Source organism: Augochlora pura, chromosome 9 (genome assembly GCF_028453695.1).
Source record: "Augochlora pura isolate Apur16 chromosome 9, APUR_v2.2.1, whole genome shotgun sequence".
NCBI classification, from domain to species: domain Eukaryota; kingdom Metazoa; phylum Arthropoda; class Insecta; order Hymenoptera; family Halictidae; genus Augochlora; species Augochlora pura.
Window position 1 is genome coordinate 6,092,020 of NC_135780.1, and position 18,570 is coordinate 6,110,589.

Consider the following 18,570-nt stretch of genomic DNA (forward strand, 5'->3'; position numbering starts at 1 on the left):
AAAAAATTCAAATCGTTCGATCCAATTGGAGAAAAAGTTACCGCGTTTTATATGGATGTCCGAATATCACCGTTACTCGCTGTATGATTCGTGTCAAACTTTCACTGGCAACCTTTCTTTGTTTTCACTGTTCCTCACTTTCGACGCGAATGAAATTGAAGCCAGCCCTCTCGGCAGGCTATCCGCGCGACCGCGATTCCAGCTTATGTTACGAATTAAAAAATGCAAATCCTGTTAATTATACTCTCCCATCCTGTTTTCACACTTTTCTCTTTTCGTCGACGAACATCTAACGACAGGGCTTTCAACGAAAAACGCCACTCGATGCGTTGCATTTACAATTTATATTCTATTATGTCGTAAGCAACGACATTTATACAACTTTCGGTTATGCGTACGCACTGCCATGAAACAACTGTATTTATGTCCTTTGTCTCTACGGCGCCGGAAACCCCTTTTTTTCCTAATTTAATTTCATTCACTATTCATTCGCTATTCATATCACGGAACGAAGTGGTCCGATGGTTGAATTATTTACAACCGCCGCTGTGATATTACGATGTTTCATAAGCAATAGTTGATTACCATAGTCGTAAAATACGTAACTGTAAAATTCATTTACTGTTTTTCCGTTACTATACCTTTTTCATTCAAGTATTGCAAGCCTTATAATTTTGAATAAATTCGACGCTTCAAATTTCATTCTTTGACTAATAACGAAGGTTTAAGATTTTATTTCTATTATAAACAAGAAAATCAATATTCCCTCTGCTGTAAACCTCGCGCTTATATTTATAAATATTCATGAAAAATAACCTTTCTCATTTTATTCTGCAATAGTCTATAATATAAAGCAATATAATACAAGGTGAAGTATAAATTATTTTAATTTGAACGATGGAATTTTTATAAATAAGCAAAGAAAGACTTGGACAAGTAAAAGTATTTTTCGAATATCTCAGTGTCAAATTATTGATCGCATTAAACTTTACGGTCCCCTCCGGTTTAAACTTCCAATCGAGTTTCAAATTGCAAAACCATATTTAAATCGCTCAATTGTTAACATATTCATAGTTCGATGGAAATTAACAGAACAATAGATAAAAACATAGGGAAGTAAACGGTAAAGAGTTCGGAGTTCGGTTTCCTTTCCCGCCGAAACTTAGGGCATTCGGGCACAGATTGAAGGGGAATATCTTTTGTCACGTGGAAGAATGTCTTCGAAAGGAGACGTCTTCGAGCCCCTTAGGGAAGGTCAACGTGGCGCAGAGGAGAGGCTTACGAGACTCTTACGGATACATCCGGTGGTCTTCCCGTGCTCCTGGGTTCTCGTCCGCCTGATAGAGGACTAGTCCCTTCCTCATACAGGTACCTAATTGAGTGGAACCTCGAAAAATACGTATAGCCGATATATCGTTTGTACGCCGGGCGCCGCGGGAGACCGGACTCGCCTCAGGATAAAATTCTTCTGCCTCGATTGTCTGAAATCGGATTTGTACGGGGGGGGATAGCAGTGGATGCCGCATGCTGGTCGAACGTCTCTACGGGAGTGTAGACAGAGTGACCTGTGTCAATCTTGAATACAACTTAGACGCCACCTTGCAGAGACGAGACGATTTTGTCGTGTAATGTACCGTTCCGACCAGTAACGCGTAGACTTAGATAGGACAATTCTCTCTCTCCGTGGACGACGTAAGGGTAAAAACTATTACAAAAAAGCTAATACAAGATACTGTATCTTAAACCATCGAATAAGGTGCTAAGTAATTGTTCTTCTAATTCTCTTCTATTTTTAAGATCTTAAGCAGAGACATTTCAAATGAAATCGAGCGTGATTTCCATTTGCATCAGACACACCTCGTTAATCAATTAAATGCATATATTTTCGTGAAAATTTTACAAAGGCGTGGAAACAAGTATTTCCAGTTCTGGTATAGTTTCTAATTATTCAATTTTCGCTTCTCTATGAACATACAGACAACAACGGTTGGAGTTTTGTTTCTCCAATTCTCAATTATTTTAAATACACATCGTAGAAGTCCATAATGCTGCACATACCGTTTAATATTATTACTATACTTCCAACTTCAATATATATGATCTTAAACATATATATAGTTAAGAATACTAGTTATCGATATTGGATTAGCATTTATCCCCTTTTAAAATCTTTGAAATTCAACGCTTTATTACTAAATGCTATAAGTATTTAGGTAATTGCCTTACAATTAGGTAACGGAACAACGCACTTAAAAAACAATCTTGATAGCTAAGAACAACAATCAGGTACTGCATACGAAAATTATTCATATCTTGTGGTTGCGCAAATTATAAAATTAGATATAGGATGTATTTACTAAAATACAGTCTTATTTCTCGAACTAGCAAAAATATTTATTGTAATATAAAATAGTGGTATTAGAAGGATTAGAATTGTATTAGTTTACAAAAATTCATTAAACTATTAGCTTTTAAAATATTCTACTGTTTTGCTTATACGTTAAATGAAATCAATTACTTCTGCGCGAAGCTATATATCGATATCTATTTGTTTAAACTTACATTCGGTAAGCGATACCATGTCGATTTTTACGTAATTTTGCACAGCTACTTACTAAAACTCGTTTAAAAAATTTGACTATATTCAACCGACGTTGCATTCATACTTTTTTTTTTTGTTATAAACTCCTTTTTTTGTCCAAGTCGAACGTCTATCTATTGTAAATTCAACGATGTATCTCAATGTGTAATAAGTTTCTTTCATAAGTTCTTTTTACGCTACTGTCAGCATAAAAAAATACCTATGCCCATCTGAAAAGTAAAAATTTCTTTAGAACATAGGAGGGATTAGTTCAATTTTCGCGGAGAAAATTATTTTTATGTACCAAAGAAATGACCACAGCTATATTAGAATTTTGAAGTTGCTTCAGTAGTAACGAATAATTAGTAATAAAAACAGTTGTGCAAATTTACATCAAAATCGATGTATTAATCTTACCGAATATCCTTCACTAGAAGTATCTAAAATAATAGAATAATGCTTTCAGATAAGTATAATTTATACCAGTATATCAGTTCATTCACTCAATATCGTTTACGTAGGGTTTACTATAAAAATAGCTATAGAAAACTGACCATAACTTACGAATTACTGGGACCGTGTATTAATCTAACATTAGCGACTAGGTTCCTACACGAGTTCATTATATTAAATTAGCGTATACCTTCGTTAATAATTTATTATATATTAGTCGTGCGAATTAAGCGTAATATCTCGACGGAAACCTATCTTTCGCTTTTAACGTAATTTTCTTTTATCTATCTGTTACTTTTTCTGTCGCACATTTCTTACCCAATCATTGGTAACGTAATCTTGAATACAATTTCCGATTGTAATCAGTAGTCTTCAGTCGAATCACCTTGCGATTCCCGGTACTGACAGATCAGGTCATGCACCCCTAAGATTGCTAACCCGTATACCACAGCATTCTACAGACCGTAGTTGTCCTTGGAACTAACGCTCAAGGAATTCAATTTTTTTTTTTTTTTACGAACCAGCAAACCGTGTCTGTACACGGCGATCACCTTAGTTATTTATCATAAATTTATCATGCTTTACATACCTTGTAAGTTGTCCAACATGTACGAAAGCAGCTTGTTAGTTCCTGAAGGTTCACCATACAACGCCATCACTTCTTTGCTGAGCGGATTACCCTGTAGTCCAAGCACTTTCAATTGGAACAACTTTCCTAATTCGTACGGTAACACTCGAAGGTAATTTTGATTCAATAATAACTCTCTAAAACAGAAAAAGAATATACAATAAGGATTATATAGTTACATTGGTTTCGTATTGTCGCGTTCTATACTTATTTAATTGCATGAAACAAGCAGAAGTTATACCTGAGGTAGATGAGGTCCCCCAGTTCTGCTGGCAAACTACGTAATTTGTTGCTACTGAGATCTAAAGCACGCAGGTTAACCATCCGACCAATCTCAGGCGGTATCCTTTGCAAACTATTATCATTGAGATATAATGCTGTCAAATGTGTTAACTGCCATAAGTTTGGACTCAGATTTCTTACACTGCCTGTTATCTCCAACTCCGGCCAATAAGATTTCTTCCCAGAGTTGGCATCCTCCGTGGACATGAAAGTGTTAGTACGACGTGGGTTAGAGTTTTCATATTTGTCCTTGTGATTGCGGGACATTTTAAATCCTGAAAAAATTTAATTGATCAATATTAGCATTATAGGTAAACCGTACTATAGCTTTAAAATACCCTATAACTAAAATACCTCAATGTACCCTAAACATGATCAGAGTACTATAAAACAAATCTGAACTATGTTAATAATATGATAGATAGATAGAAATGATATATTTTTGAAATTTCTTATTAAATCTGGATTTTATAAGGTTTTAGGTAACCTAAATTGAAAAAACTTTCTTTGAGAACTTAGCACGCTTAACTTGGAATTTGTATTGAATACAATTTTCTTACAAAACAAGATACACATTTTCGCAAGATGAAAATTCTTCACTGCCTTCAGAGGGATTCAGAAAATTAGGATATCACCAGGGTACACTATAAAGGAAGTTATTTCCAGTTATATAAAGAGTAAAAAAGAACTGATCACTTCTTTGATAGAAGGTCTATTGGAATAAACCAATTATTAAATATAGTACATCATTCAATCATATATTCTTATATGACAATCGTTATATTTTATTCATTAAAGCCAACAGAATTTGATCATGTTTGAATTGAAAAAGATTTATACTATTTCACGTTTAATTTTATATATACAGTTACTCAGAAAATTTATTATCCATTGCCAAAAGTTTGTTCACAAAGTATGAAAACAGTTAGAATTATTCAAAGAATTACATATTTAATTTATATGATTAAAAAATGCTGCAGGAAGTAAACAGTAGAAAAAGTGAAATAGTATTCTATGAACATAACTGTATAAAAATGAGAAATTCTCCAACTTTACATTTGTATATAATTCTTATCGAATAATGTTGTATGGAAATCCTCTACAAGGAACCAGTGTGTAATGTTTAAATTTGATTTCTCCTACTTTTCCATTCGTTTTGAAAATCATATCGGGTTAAAGAGAAACAGGTATTTATACTTGAAAACTAGTTTATAAGATATGTATTTAATGCTAAAATAATTTGTAGTACCAAAGCATGGTAAAACACATTGAATCAAAAGAGAATGGAGAATATAATCGCAACGAAATACAATTAATTGTAATTGATGTCAAACATGTTACAAGTAAACAATTATAAGCTGTTACAAACAGTTCATCACGATTTTATGGAATATAGTATGTCACAGAGAAACGAGAATACAAGAAACAATATGTATGCACGTACATCCAAAATAAACTGTTTCATAAAACTTTGAAAAATCATAAAACAATATATAACCTGTATAAAAAGACTTGTTTTCTTCGTTACAAACCGACCTGTTTCACTCGCTTCGAGTAACGAGAAAATTATACGGAGCCCGTCCACGATCGAGTTCCTTCTTTTTATAAATGTATTCGAAATTTTGTGAGTAACTATAAGTGATTTCATAACCTATGAAGTAAAAATGTAGATTACTGAACTGTCCGATGTACCCAAGATAACCTCACTTTTTATTTCGACAGAACCATTGAAGAATGATTAGAAAATTGTTAATGCAAACGTTAGGTTGTAGTTCGTATGATTTTCCATTTTTTTTTAACGATCGTTTCTTCCCTACATAGTTCGTATGTTCCGTACGACAAGCGTTCGCATTACAATACATTCTTCCAAGTCGAGAATTTCCATACCTTTCGAATTTAATACGAAACCTGAGGGAAACTGTTACGCACCTTCATCTACCTCTTAGCACACACAAAACGCGCGCGAAGTTGATACCGAATGAAAATTTACGGGTAAACAAAACTACCTTGACAAACACAAATCCTTCATTTATCAACTGCACTGATCGCGAACTATAGAAAACCGTGATCGGTCGCGCTACCGCTCAAATTTTCCCGGATCAGTTGACACCGAACTAGAGACATCTGGTGATTGAAACCTAGTAAAATTATAACAAATTACGCTACCGTTGCGCGCATATAAATTTTAACGGAACGAAATTTGTATGCGTTGTTCTTATTGGTTTTTCTATATTTCTATATCCGTTTGCTATCAAATCTCTGTCACAGATAAATGTACTAACTCGTATCGGTAAGGAGTAGGGAAACTTCATGGAAGGAACACGCGAGCATTATTTAACAATCAAGTTTTACCCTCTATAAAATTGTTTGTTTCGCTCAAGATTAGAGCAAAACACAACAATAGCGGCTCATCTGGTCCTGTCACGTGACAGACTTCCCGTTATTCCCATTTGGATAAGACCGCGAAAGATATTTTGATTTTCGAACTTTATTCGCAGTACCTTCCAGAATATTACGAATTAATGCGAAAATAATTCGCGCAGAATCTCGGCTCGATATAGACGCAGCCAATCATGAGATATCGATAAATTGTTAACAAATATCAATAATTACCAAATGGTTTCTACTCTTCCCGAACATTTCATAAATTCGGAAACGTTAAAAAATCATCTTCCACAAAAGAATCTTTAGAACACAAAACACTTAAATAGAGTAATGGAACCTACTCCTGCACATTTTTCTTAATCGCTAAGGTGACATCTACACAACCGTCAGTTTACTGCGAACATTTTAGTTCCGTAGTTTCAATCAACTCCTATCGCACCAATCAGGTTGTACCTTGCTAAGCAATCGAAGATGGGAACAGAAATTACTATATTCTGATTGGCTAACAATTGCTTGGCGAAAAAAGCAAAATGCACGATATAAAAAGTGTAGGAATTGGTTAGAGTTGAAGCTAGTGTAAAAAATTAAATCATAATAAAAAGTTTCTATCTACATATATATGTGATTTATTCTGATGTATGTGTGTAGCGTTTATAAGTATGTATTGTAATATGTACATACGTGTGTAATGTTTTTCTTACATCGTTTCATCTTATACTGACTCATGTATCATGCCTGAAATTTTTTGATCTTTTCAAAATCCATAGGTTGCTAATTCGTTCGAGAATATGCTGTGCTATCTCAATGATACTAGTGTAATTGTGGAATAAAAAAAAAACGTGTAGACTTACACTTGCACGTAAACTTTACAGATACCGTGCAAGCACATGTGGCTGCATGTGGCCTTTACGTATACACGATTCCTGTTCTCGAAACCATAATAAAGATATCGTTCATTCCTTATGTATTGTTTCTACAATATAAAATAATTTAAGGCACTAAGTAATCGACTAGATATGGAAGACGAAACATTTCGTGGTGAGAATTACTTACATATAATCTTTTTTTAGTTTTTATATAATCGCGATACCAACGAGCCGATCTTCATGTTGCAGATTATTATAAAGCTGAAAATAGCGACGACGAAGAAGCTAACGATTATTTGCAATCTCAATTATATTCTAAAATTTACTATGTAGCGACTGATGTAGTGGACGAGAAACCAGAATTTAAATTTAATTTTCCTAGCACTGAGAATAAAGACATTGTTAACACAGCGAACACCAGTACTGTTGATTCTAAAAACGAGGAGATCAAAAACATTGTTACAGATAATTATGTAACGAGTGACACTGCATTGTTTGAAGAAGATACTAAGCCCAATATTAAGCCAATATGCGTTGAGAACCAGTCTGGAACGTCTGTTGAAACAAGTAGAGACTATTCAAATGTACCCAGTGCGTTGCAACATTCTGAAGAAAATGTTGCTACTTCCCAAGGTCTGGCAAGTCAAACAGCTGAGATTACTAATAATTTGGATCCTTCTAATATAAGCAGAGATGTTTGTAGCAAACCTAAAGAGGAAGAAAAAAGTGAGGTAGAATTAAAATCTACAAATACGAATTTTGAAATAAATGAATCTGCATCTCAATCTCATTCGAAATCAAGCAACGCTAATGTTGACAATAGAGTTGAAGAAATCCAAGAAGTGAACATTGTTCAATTGAATGTCGATCAGAACAATATTCTGAAAAGGTATGAATTTTCGAAAATGTTTATCAATAAATTATACCAAGAAAAGTATGACACTTTGCAAAAACAATTACAAAAACTGGACAAAGAAGAAGAAATGAGATTAAAAATAGAAGAAGAAGAGAGTAAGGTGGAATTCGGAGGGAATCAACAGTTGTATGCAAGCAGAGATTCCATAAGCGATGAAGAATCAGATTCTAAATATAATTTATGTACAAAGAGTAAGAAACGACAAAAAGTAAACGACTATTCCGAAGACCAGGTAATTTTATTAACCTCGGATACGGAATCTGATTCTGAAGGATCTATTCTAGAAGTACCGATTCCTCCGAAACCGAAACCACCTGTTATAAATTTACAAGATTCTGATGATTCGGAGACCAACGATACGGACAACTGCTCGTTGACAACTAAGATCGAAGATAAGAAAAAAGTGTCGCGTACTAGATTAAACAAGACAAGCTCTACTAATGATAGATTAAGAATCAATATAACAGAGGATATAATGTTAAATTGCTCGGAAGTTCAAAAGGGTGCATCCAGTATAAAGGAAATAAAGGCAATGAGTAAGATAATGCAAAACAAATCGAAAGATCGTCATGATAAGAATGAAAATGATTCTGGAAAAGATAAATCTGTTTCAATAAATAAGACATGCAGTAGAAATGTTGATGATGTTAGAAAATCGTTGTCTAGTAGCGAAAAAGATAATATACCCGAGTGCGATGTATCGTTGGAAGCTACTAGTAATAGAAATATTGTATTTGAAAGAGATAAGAATCAATCGGTTACTTCAATGGAGGATGTGACAAATTTTGAAATTCCTAATCAGCCAAGTTCAAGTAGAAAAAGACAAAGAGTAAATGATGATGAACATTCTACTAGTACAAAACAGAAAAAATACATGTCTAGTAAAGATACTTTTGCTGCAGCACCTATTAATGAACAAGATAAGCATAATAATGAAACAGTTTGGGATGAATACTTCTTCCGTCCAATGTCTGATAAAGTCAAAGCCTTTTACAACGAATCACGAGGTCAAGAGAACTTTAATATCGAAGAAATACAAAGTAAAATGTCAAGTAAGTTTCTAAAAATCGGTAGATAATGTTCTTCAGTGCATTTTTAATTAAACATACATAAAAAACATAGATAATAGAATATCCTTCTCAAGTGGAGAAGGATTCTTTAAACTTGAATAATTCACACTTTGACTGATTTGCAGGGGACCCAAGGCTGTGGGCTGTTTTAGATGACGACTTGATACCACATTTTGCAAAAGGAAAGCGCTTTTGGAATCTGAAATGTAATAACTGTAATAAAGAGGGTCACCAAACGTACCATTGTCCAGAACCTAGGAAACCGCCTCGCTGTCATATGTGTGGTATTCAAGGACATATGGAAAGAAACTGTCCTAAGAAAATGTGCCTTACGGTTCGAATATGTTTCATATGGAATATATTATAGTAGTGCTTTACATGGTGCACGTTTTCCTGCCTCTTTCATTATTCATTGAGCAAGGTGATGTAGTCAAGAATTCTACAATTCGATAGATTTTTTTCTTCGCAGCTTATTTAGAAAACAAATTCTGCGCCGTGTGTCTCTGCCGAAGCGCAAGCCGAATAAATACGCGATGCGAGACTACAAGTATGATAGATTGAAACAATCTACATTGACGTGGCGTGCATTTCCGCCGATATAATACCCTCTTGTGTACGTATCGGTATAATCCTCTTCGTCTTTGACTACGAGGACAACACTGTCTCAGCAGGGAATCGTCCACCAATCAGAGCGAAACAATTCTTCGCTGCACGATTTACGATCCGAAAAACGTGCAGCAGTAAAGCGTTACCGTATATTAAACAGTCTTATAATTACATGCTATTCCTTTACAGTGTGGTAAAACGCAAGGATCGTTTAGAAAAACTTGCGAGTTTTGTTGCACATTATATTGCGACATGTGTAGATCTATAGGACACGAATCAACAGAATGCCCTGACCATTGGAGAAGATTTCATCAGACGGTCAGTTTACTTTTTTATTTAATAATGTAAATCTTGTGCCCAGAAAAAACATGAATTTTTTTTCATAAATTTGTTACTATTTCAGACAGAAAATTCGGAAATACGCATACCAGAAAGTTTATCCGAAGTTATGAAACCTGCGGATATGCTTTTTTGTTGTAATTGTACTCGACGCGGTCACGATTCCTCTACGTGCCATGATTATCGGTGGTCTCAACACTTTCCGACACCAGCATTCGTAACGAACTATACGGACGAACCATTAAGTAATAGAAACAAGAACGCTACAAGCGAAGATATCATACCGTTAAAGAAACCTGTAAGCAAAAGAAAAGAACGAAAAATTGGAGTTAGAAAAATTCCGGAAGAAGATGAGCTTCAATATTGTTTCATTGTATACAAGTTTGGTAGTTTCGATCCATCGAGGAAAGATGGTCAAGAGATCAGTAGACTGGTAGAAGGTGAGATCTATAGAACAAGTCGATTTGTGGATAGTTTCGATGCGAGTTTTTTGGAGGAATTGAGAAAGACCATTGCATTTGAATTAGTAATATATCACTCTAACCACCAATCATACGTGAGAATACGATCAACAGCTGGTGCTCCGGTGCACATATATAGAACTTTCGACTTTTGGATGAGATTAGATAAAAGAGATAAACAGTCGTTAAAGTTGTACATAAATCTTCCATATGACGCGAAAAAGTTGTACAATATGTTTACTGCGAAATGGGAAGAAATGGAACAGGCTTCTATTGACCCTTATGCTCTATGCAAACAAATACAATTATTACAAACGTCAATGAGCGAGGCTTGCGATCCTTCTATATTGCATAATATAAGCGACAGGATATGTCGTATGCGAGGTAAATTGCTGTATCTTTATAACAAGCTAGCAACTAATTCACTAGAGATGCTTCGACAAATTACTAAAAAGTTGCACAAATGTTCGTCGAAGAAAAAGAAACGCCATTTGACTGATAGCGTGTATTGCCGGTGTATACATTTGTATAACGACAATTTTCTACCACGTATATTAACGGGTCAAGAGGTAAATACCTTATTCCAACGATATCACAAACAGAATGCGCAAGACAAACGTAAAGAGAAGCCTAAAAAAAAGAGACAATGCGAGTTGAGTCCTTATGAAAGGTTTATATTGTTTGAAAGAAGTGCAGGAATACGGAATAAAGAAACTGCTACTTCGTCCAATTTCATTTCTGAAGAAAACGAGGAAATACCCGCTTGTACATCCACACGAATTGTTTCTCAAGAACAAAGCGAGAAAATAATTGGTTGTCCATCTACCGAAAATATTAGTCAAGAACCGAAGAAGAAAATCCCGAATTGTACGTCCGGTGAAAATGTTATTCAAGAACAAAGCAGAAAAATACCTACTCCAATAGACACTCCAAATGTTACCGAGATACAAGGCGTGAACGTACTGACTTGTACATCCACTAAAGAACAAGGTAAGAAAATACCTGTTCAGATATTTACTGAAAATATTGTTCAAGAACAAAACAAGGAAGTACCGATCTGGTCATCTCCTGAAAATGTTATTTACACAACTACGGAAAATGTTGTTCAGAAACAAAACAAGAACATACCTGTTTGGACAACTACTGGAATGGCTTCGACATCTGCTAATGTTCAATGCAACGATACGTTTAGTGTATGTTCTGCGGAAGAAAGCAATCGGATTCATCCCGTAGAACATGTACAAGTAAAAAATACGATAAAGCAGGGTCACGAGTCAAATTTAATTGTTATACCTTTAAAGAAACCTACAAAATCAGATATAATATTACAGCAGTCTGACAATAATTCTGAAACAAACACAGAATCCGCAAAAGATAATAATATACCACAAGCATCTACTTCGAAAAAAGGCACTGTTGTGTTTGATACAGCTTCACAAAAAGGAACTGGTATGCTCGAGACAGTTCCAAAGAAAAAGAGGAGAAAACGAGGAAAATCTGAAAATAATACGGAAGTTGCAAAAAAAGAGGAGACAAATATTAATATGTCTATAGAAAATAGAGCTCAGAAGGTAATAAATGAAGCGCTTCAATTCAATTTACCGTATATGAACAATGCCGCAGAAGAGGTAAGGAAACGAATAAATGATAAAACTATTAAACAAGAACAAATAGATGTACTACAAAGACTAATCAATTTAGAAAAAGACCATCGGCAGTACGTGAGTTCCTTTTATAGTTATTTTAAATGAATTTTCTTTTTTTTTTGAAGAAATTATTTTAATTTCTTCTGCGAAAACTGTGTATAAAAGTAAAAGGGGGATATTATACGCATAGATTATTAAAAATTATGTAAAGTAAGTTATAAAAGACGGAACGTTTATGAAAATATAAACGAATTACGTGAAGTAGACATCTTTATGTGTAATACTTATTGTGCATCTAAGTAAATAGTATCCGCAGTTGCGAAGATGAGGAAACATTATTATTTACGAAATACAAAAATATAATTGTATCTTGCATCGTCGTTACAGAGCGATCGAGTTGATGGTTTTTATTGATTATAAAATACTGATAACATTAGGTATAATAAAAAAAAAAACGGACCACTGTGTACGTATTGCATCCCTAAAAGAAAAGTGAAGTTAATGAAAACTTTATGTACATATAGTAAGTTGAAGACAGATTGGAAATTACTTGTCTTACTAAGCTGCATTGATATACACTATGTGTATACCGATATCGCACGAATATCGAGATAATATTAATTTTGTAATCTAGTATTGTAATAAGTACATTTACTGACTGTTATTAACATCAACTTGAAAAATTGAACAACACATCCTCGTAGTATGTTTTAGCATCCATTCAATATCTTTTGCTACTATAGTTAACGAAGGAAATAAAAAGATTGTTGTTTACAATTAAGTCGTATAATCTTTATATATTATCCTTTAAAATATAATATTTGTGTACTATGCTACCATTAATAAAAATCTTTTAGTTAACATTCGAGGTATTAAATTTGATACAAAAGACATATTTAAGTTACAAGTTAAACGTATTTCCACTTATTCAGTCGTTAAAAGATTTTCTGTTTTATTACGTAGCCCAACATTCACAAAATCGTTTACAACCATATGTACATACTCTTACTATATTAAAACATATGCGATTAAGAAATGATTCATAATAAAATTAATGTCATTCAAAATAATATATATTTTCATTATTTCTTCATCGGCGGCGGCCCTCCCATAGGCGGTGGTGGTCCATTCATAGGTGGTCTCATCGGGCCCATAGGTCCCATAGGACCCATCATTGGTCCCATCGGTCCCATAGGACCCATCATAGGCGGTCTCATACCCATCATCGGAGGTATAGGTCCATGTGGCCCCATCATCATTGGACCTCCTGGACCCATTGGTCCACCGGGATGCATCCCGGGTGGTGGCATCATTCCCGGGGGTCCTTGAGGCGGTACCCCAGGTCTAGGTCCAAGACTCGAAGGCGGTGGTATCGCGGCTCCTTTATTCGCCGCGAATGGATTCGATGCAATTTTTCCAGCTTTGAACGCTGCAGTTGTTGCGTCTATCAAATTTTGTGCTTGTTCTTCCATCCATTTCTGATAAAAATACTTGACATTGTCTTTGTGTTTACGACCCTGACAGTGGGTCTTTCGTACACTCGGCGAATCGTGTGTTAAGTAGGTATCACAGTAATCACAATAATATTTTGGCATTGTTTGCGGGATACTGCTAACAAAGATACTCGAAACTTTTTGTAATAACTCTCACGGTCGTTGGCAAGCTATTTTCATTTATGGAGTTTGTATAACAACATATAACCCCGAATCATGTGCGCGTGCATCTCTGTTCGCAATGTATACAGGTTCAAGCTTGTTACCATAGAGCCACAGAGTTACATAGACTGCTTAACTAGAGGCGAAACTGTAATGCTTTTTGGGAAGCCAATTACTAGCACGCATGCGCAGATTTTTATTTCTACGATTACATGTCTGTATATAATCCATGATAATCCAAGAAAACCGGCGTTAGGTTTGAAAAGCCCTCCTTTTTAATAATTATCTACTATTTTCAGGATTGATAACAAGATCTTTTTTGATAATAGGTATTTAACGATGATTTTTAGGATTTGGAAAGAACTTTCTATGCCGCCTACCTAAGAATCCTACCTTAGCTATGAACCATCAGCCAATCAAAATAAAGAAAACTTTTACATCGACATTCGCTAACGAATCAAGTTGCGGCAGGAGCTGTGCAGAAGTAGAAAAAGTACAAAGACCTTTAACATCGTCAATTTAGATATAATATAAAATGAATTAGTAAATATATTCAATTCTTTCAATAATTGTCATTTCAATTTCTGACTTATCCAAACGTTTTCAATATTAACACCAATGACAATATTAATACTTACAATAAAAGAATTGAAAACCACAGCATCCAGATAATAGAAAATTTAAATATTTACAAAGAATATACCAGAATAAAATGCTGTGAAGAATATTGACATTGAATTACAAAATCAGTAGAATTTATTGAATTATGTCAGTGTCATATCGTAGTACATTATGTAAATATAATTTTGTTTTTCTCTAAATGTGCCAAAGTTCAGTTAGATTTTTTTTTAATTAGAACACTGTGTAACTATCGCCTGCCTCTTCCTCTGCCACGTCCGCCACGACCACCCCTAGTACCACGGCCACCTCGTCCCCTACCACGTGCTGCTCCTAATAACAAATAAATGTAATGTATAACTTTATATAAATATGTACACGAAAATTCATTTGTCGATGCAAACCTCTGGCAGCTTCTTTTTTCTTAGCCTTGGCTTTTGGTGTGTCATCTATAAGTAATGTTTCCAATGGTAACGAATCTGGCAGTATATAATACCTGATATTGTTGCCTCTCAAGCTCAAGGTATCCAATTGTACGGGATCCCTATTTTTTATAGTCATTTTCACTGTTTTTAAATGTGTATTCATTGCCACGTCCACACCTTGAAAAAAATATTCAAAATGCGTCAATAATACGAAAGAATTAAACTATACATATACAATAATGTATACATTATTAATAACGTATAAATATTATACATTCAAACAATATTTTATATTTGTTTATCTTATATTATAAATGATCTAAAAAGATCTATCAAGTGTGCAGTAACGCTGCGACAAAATTAACTATCATTGTCCTCGCTTCTGTTTGCTAAATGAAAAGTTTTTATTAAACATGTATACATGTCATAAATAATAGCAAACCGTATAGGTTATGTTGACATACCGGTAATAGTGCCGTGTACCTGAGTTCCATTCTTCAATTCTATTGTTACAGTCTCGTGACTGAGTTTCATTAAAAACCTGAAATGATTTGTTCATATTAAAAATTGATAGCATCAAATTGATATGAACTGCGTGCTACAAGAATCAACTTTTACACAAATAAAATATATTTACACACTGCGCTTATTTGTATAAATTCATTATTCTCTTTAGTTTACATACCTTACTAGCTTCATATTATTATTTTATTTTATATTTCCGGATTTATGTACTTATAGTTCAACCGAAAACCATAACCTCTTTTCTATCTGTTAAATTGCATACAACGCTATATTATTGTGTTCCAAAACACATTGGAGAACTATAACTGTAATGGCTTCTCTACTCTTGCACACCTCCAGGGCCGCAGCTTGATCCGTTAGCGAAGGTCAATGCAAAAGTTTTCTTCGCTTTGATTAGCTGATGATTTATTGTTCGTACAAGATCCACTGCAGATTGGGTGTGCAATAAAATAATGGTTAAGCACATATCAGCTTTGGGATTAAGAAAAACGTGCAAGGGTAGATCCCATTGCTGCGTTTAGCTGTTTTGAAACATTTCAGAATGTCTCATCGAATGAGACACTTCATTTGTTACGAGGGACAAATAAACTGAAATCTTATAGGACAATTACACAGTCAGAGCATTTAATTGGTTGAATGCAATTACACGATGAAATGTTTAAAAAACAACCTATTTAAAACTGTTTAAAAAACAACCTATTTAAAACTGTTTAAAAAACAACCTTGTAATAAAGATAGTGAAAAGCTCTATTTACAATGATTACATGTTGAAGACATTTGCGATAAACTATTTCGTAGGGTTAGCAAAAGAGAAGAATCTAATTTCATAATACGAGAGCTGAATAATTATCGATTTAATATTTGAACCAGAGATTATAAAGAAATTTTTAGAAGCGGTTTAGTATAATCACTTTAACTTACAAACTCCTATACAATATATATTGTTTTATTGTTCTAACATTTGCATTGTATAAAGAAGAAACTTTGTACTACATTCGAGTATACCTTTCACTGATGTAAATAAGAAATAATGAAAAAACTACGAATAAAATCATTTAAAAAGGATTGTATTCTGTATAACTTATAGTAACATAATGTTGTGTCAAATTATAGTACACGACTGTGACGCTTTCGCATTGATCAGTTTTAAAATAGTTTTCATCCTTCCTGTTGATCCTACATCATAACTTTGCGGAAATCCTATGTCCTCTGGTCTATTATACAAACGTTGCATACACTGTTCCCACCTGACTGGCGAAACAATTTGCTTACATATGAATTTCTTTGCAAACCTTAAGTTTGAATAGGGTTGTCCAACGTAATTTGAATATACTAAACATCTAGGTTCATTTACTGTGATCGATTCCAATATCTTTCCAACAGACTTCAAAGCAGGTTCCATAAGGGGCGTGTGAAACGCACCCGATACAGGCAATCTAGTTATATTAGTCAAACCAAATTTCTCTTTGTTTTTTTCAATATAGTCTAATGCTTCTACATTGCCTGCTAATATTTTCTTCTCTGTGCACAGATAGATCGCAGTTCTGAAGCAAATTAATGATATTATGTACTTTACATTTTTATCTATTAATCATTACTTAAATTTCATAAAAGTATTTTACCGGCACACAGGTTCTTCGACGCCCACGTCCATTGCCCATTTCGTTGCTTCTGTACAAGCTTTAGAAACCTCTGCCATTGGTGTGCAAGTAACGGACATCATTCCTTGGCGTACTCTATCCGAAGCAAATTGCATAGCTTTTCCTCTGACACGAGTCAATCTAATTCCATCTTCGAACGATAGAACGCCGGCCAAAATCAAAGACGTTATTTCTCCCACACTGTAACCAGCGGTAGCAACGCAGGTTTCAAATACGCTAGGTCTTTCCTCGCGAAGTCTTTCTAAAGCAGCCAACGACGAGACGACCGTCGCCGCTTGATTAAATTCTGTTCTGTTCAGTTTATCTGATGGTCCGTTTAAACAAATTTTTAACAAATCATAATCGAGTATCTCGTTTGCAATTTCAAATAGCTCTTTCACAGCAGGAAAACGCATGTATTGGTTTATCATGCCAACTTTAATTACACCCTGACCGGGAAACAATATAATCGAGGTATTTCTTGGATCTATCCTCGGCTTTTTCCTATCTGGAACTGGAACATCTTCAGGATACGGTGTTGTAACCCAATTAGTATCGCCAGACTTGCTGTACGTTGCAGATTCATTGAGCAGATGACTAACTTTTTCAGTATCATAGGTAGATTCGGTATCGTTTGCAGATTCCTTGGCTGATTCTGTACTACCATCCTTATCCTTAATTACATCACTAGAAAACCTATTGTGATAACCTAACCAAATATTTTTTGGCAACGAGAGATATATTCTGCTAAATAGTGTTCGCTGAATCATTTTCATTAACAATGAAAATCTTCGAATATTCCCTAAATGATTATAAAATAGCACGTTATCATTTAAAAGTAAAAAAAGATAACTTGTGTAAATTAACTGTAACTCACGTGTAAAAAGATACCGACATGGACTTCAAAATTGAAATTTCTACTTAAATGATTAAAAGAACAGCATAAGTCTCCAATGCAAATGAAATCAGTGTACATACATATCTGTGCAGATTTTTAATTGAAATATCATATATAAATGTCATACGATGTTAAGTCTACATAAAAAAATAGTTTAAATAGATGCTTACAAATTTAAACATTGATTTGTTTAAAATTTGTTATTCTTTGGATATTATTGCAACAATGTAAAATAAATTAATGACATCATCGAAGACATTGCACAAACAATTGTTTAATATATCCCATCTTTCTATCATGAATGTTTGGGCATTGATAAATAATTATGTGAATGCTTCCCAAAGATCCTTATTGTAACTAGAACGGATTGGACCATATCCCTAGCCGTTCACGATCTCAAATATTGCATGCAGAATAAAATAAAATTTATTTATTTATTTAAAATATGCAGATGATAATAATTTAAAGAAAGATTATTTGTCAAACGAAGCGTAAATAAGACAAGAATATATAAAAAGTTATTAATAAAAACATTTTAGGAAATTCGTTTATATTTATCTATTATTACTTTACATT

The 18,570-nt window shown here is 34.1% G+C and overlaps 5 protein-coding genes across 12 annotated transcripts in view; 1 reads left to right on the forward strand and 4 right to left on the reverse strand.

The window, feature by feature from the left end:
* LOC144474818 (CCR4-NOT transcription complex subunit 6-like) overlaps nucleotides 1-6,613 on the reverse strand; it is a 116,914-nt gene extending 110,301 nt beyond the window's left edge. For 2 of the 6 annotated variants that reach the window (XR_013494789.1, XM_078190133.1), the window contains exons 1-4: nucleotides 5,832-5,972; nucleotides 5,481-5,595; nucleotides 3,904-4,219; nucleotides 3,624-3,799 (exon numbers count right to left, since the gene is read on the reverse strand). Coding sequence is in view for 5 of the 6 variants with exons in the window: in XM_078190133.1 (XP_078046259.1) it covers nucleotides 3,624-3,799; nucleotides 3,904-4,219; nucleotides 5,481-5,592 (604 nt within the window). In the remaining variant the exon portion in view is untranslated. Of the gene's footprint in view, nucleotides 1-1,977; nucleotides 3,515-3,623; nucleotides 3,800-3,903; nucleotides 4,220-5,480; nucleotides 5,596-5,831; nucleotides 5,987-6,557 lie in introns of those variants that run through there. The other 4 variants (XM_078190134.1, XM_078190137.1, XM_078190135.1 and 1 more) reach the window with 4 other exon arrangements.
* A 287-nt stretch (nucleotides 6,614-6,900) lies between these two features.
* On the forward strand, nucleotides 6,901-13,207 carry LOC144474969 (uncharacterized). Of its 2 annotated transcripts, XM_078190408.1 has the most exons (6): nucleotides 6,901-6,986; nucleotides 7,097-7,367; nucleotides 7,445-9,163; nucleotides 9,307-9,515; nucleotides 9,977-10,105; nucleotides 10,191-13,207. In XM_078190408.1, the coding sequence occupies exons 2-6, from the start codon at nucleotides 7,346-7,348 to the stop codon at nucleotides 12,336-12,338; spliced, it is 4,227 nt and encodes a 1,408-aa protein (XP_078046534.1). In that variant the 5' UTR covers nucleotides 6,901-6,986; nucleotides 7,097-7,345; the 3' UTR covers nucleotides 12,339-13,207. The 2 variants fall into 2 exon arrangements, with proteins under 2 accessions (XP_078046534.1, XP_078046533.1); XM_078190407.1 differs by lacking the exon at nucleotides 6,901-6,986 and having other exon boundaries at nucleotides 7,016-7,367.
* A 10-nt stretch (nucleotides 13,208-13,217) lies between these two features.
* On the reverse strand, nucleotides 13,218-13,984 carry Snrnp-u1-c (small ribonucleoprotein particle U1 subunit C). The gene has a single exon (XM_078190410.1). The coding sequence runs from the start codon at nucleotides 13,826-13,828 to the stop codon at nucleotides 13,316-13,318; it is 513 nt and encodes a 170-aa protein (XP_078046536.1). The 5' UTR covers nucleotides 13,829-13,984; the 3' UTR covers nucleotides 13,218-13,315.
* A 642-nt stretch (nucleotides 13,985-14,626) lies between these two features.
* On the reverse strand, nucleotides 14,627-15,739 carry Smd1 (small ribonucleoprotein particle protein SmD1). The gene is made up of 4 exons (XM_078190286.1): nucleotides 15,617-15,739; nucleotides 15,396-15,472; nucleotides 14,911-15,108; nucleotides 14,627-14,839 (listed from the first exon to the last, which is right to left on the reverse strand). Exons 1-4 carry the CDS (start codon nucleotides 15,628-15,630, stop codon nucleotides 14,757-14,759), a joined length of 372 nt encoding a protein of 123 aa, XP_078046412.1. The 5' UTR covers nucleotides 15,631-15,739; the 3' UTR covers nucleotides 14,627-14,756.
* A 478-nt stretch (nucleotides 15,740-16,217) lies between these two features.
* Nucleotides 16,218-18,289, reverse strand: Beg (malonyl-CoA-acyl carrier protein transacylase beg). 2 transcript variants are annotated; one of them, XM_078190827.1, is made up of 4 exons: nucleotides 18,165-18,289; nucleotides 17,974-18,078; nucleotides 17,079-17,898; nucleotides 16,218-17,000 (listed from the first exon to the last, which is right to left on the reverse strand). In XM_078190827.1, exons 3-4 carry the CDS (start codon nucleotides 17,870-17,872, stop codon nucleotides 16,559-16,561), a joined length of 1,236 nt encoding a protein of 411 aa, XP_078046953.1. In that variant the 5' UTR covers nucleotides 17,873-17,898; nucleotides 17,974-18,078; nucleotides 18,165-18,289; the 3' UTR covers nucleotides 16,218-16,558. The 2 variants fall into 2 exon arrangements, with proteins under 2 accessions (XP_078046953.1, XP_078046951.1); XM_078190825.1 differs by having other exon boundaries at nucleotides 17,974-18,289.
* Nucleotides 18,290-18,570: the final 281 nt, after the last annotated feature.

What these genes read in the sequence shown, in the direction of transcription:
- LOC144474969 (XM_078190408.1), top strand. Translation starts at nt 7,346, where the DNA reads ATGGAAGACGAAACATTTCGTG. An exon ending in GGAAGACGAAACATTTCGTG is followed by an intron (nt 7,368 to 7,444) that starts GTGAGAATTACT and finishes TTCATGTTGCAG; the next exon opens with ATTATTATAAAGCTGAAAAT. An exon ending in GGAGAAGATTTCATCAGACG is followed by an intron (nt 10,106 to 10,190) that starts GTCAGTTTACTT and finishes TTACTATTTCAG; the next exon opens with ACAGAAAATTCGGAAATACG.
- Snrnp-u1-c (XM_078190410.1), bottom strand. Translation starts at nt 13,828, where the DNA reads ATGCCAAAATATTATTGTGATTACTGTGATACCTACTTAACACACGAT.
- Smd1 (XM_078190286.1), bottom strand. An exon ending in GGTACACGGCACTATTACCG is followed by an intron (nt 15,109 to 15,395) that starts GTATGTCAACAT and finishes ATTTTTTTCAAG; the next exon opens with GTGTGGACGTGGCAATGAAT. An exon ending in GAAAAAAGAAGCTGCCAGAG is followed by an intron (nt 14,840 to 14,910) that starts GTTTGCATCGAC and finishes ATTTGTTATTAG; the next exon opens with GAGCAGCACGTGGTAGGGGA.
- Beg (XM_078190827.1), bottom strand. Translation starts at nt 17,872, where the DNA reads ATGAAAATGATTCAGCGAACACTATTTAGCAGAATATATCTCTCGTTG. An exon ending in GTCGAAGAACCTGTGTGCCG is followed by an intron (nt 17,001 to 17,078) that starts GTAAAATACTTT and finishes AATTTGCTTCAG; the next exon opens with AACTGCGATCTATCTGTGCA.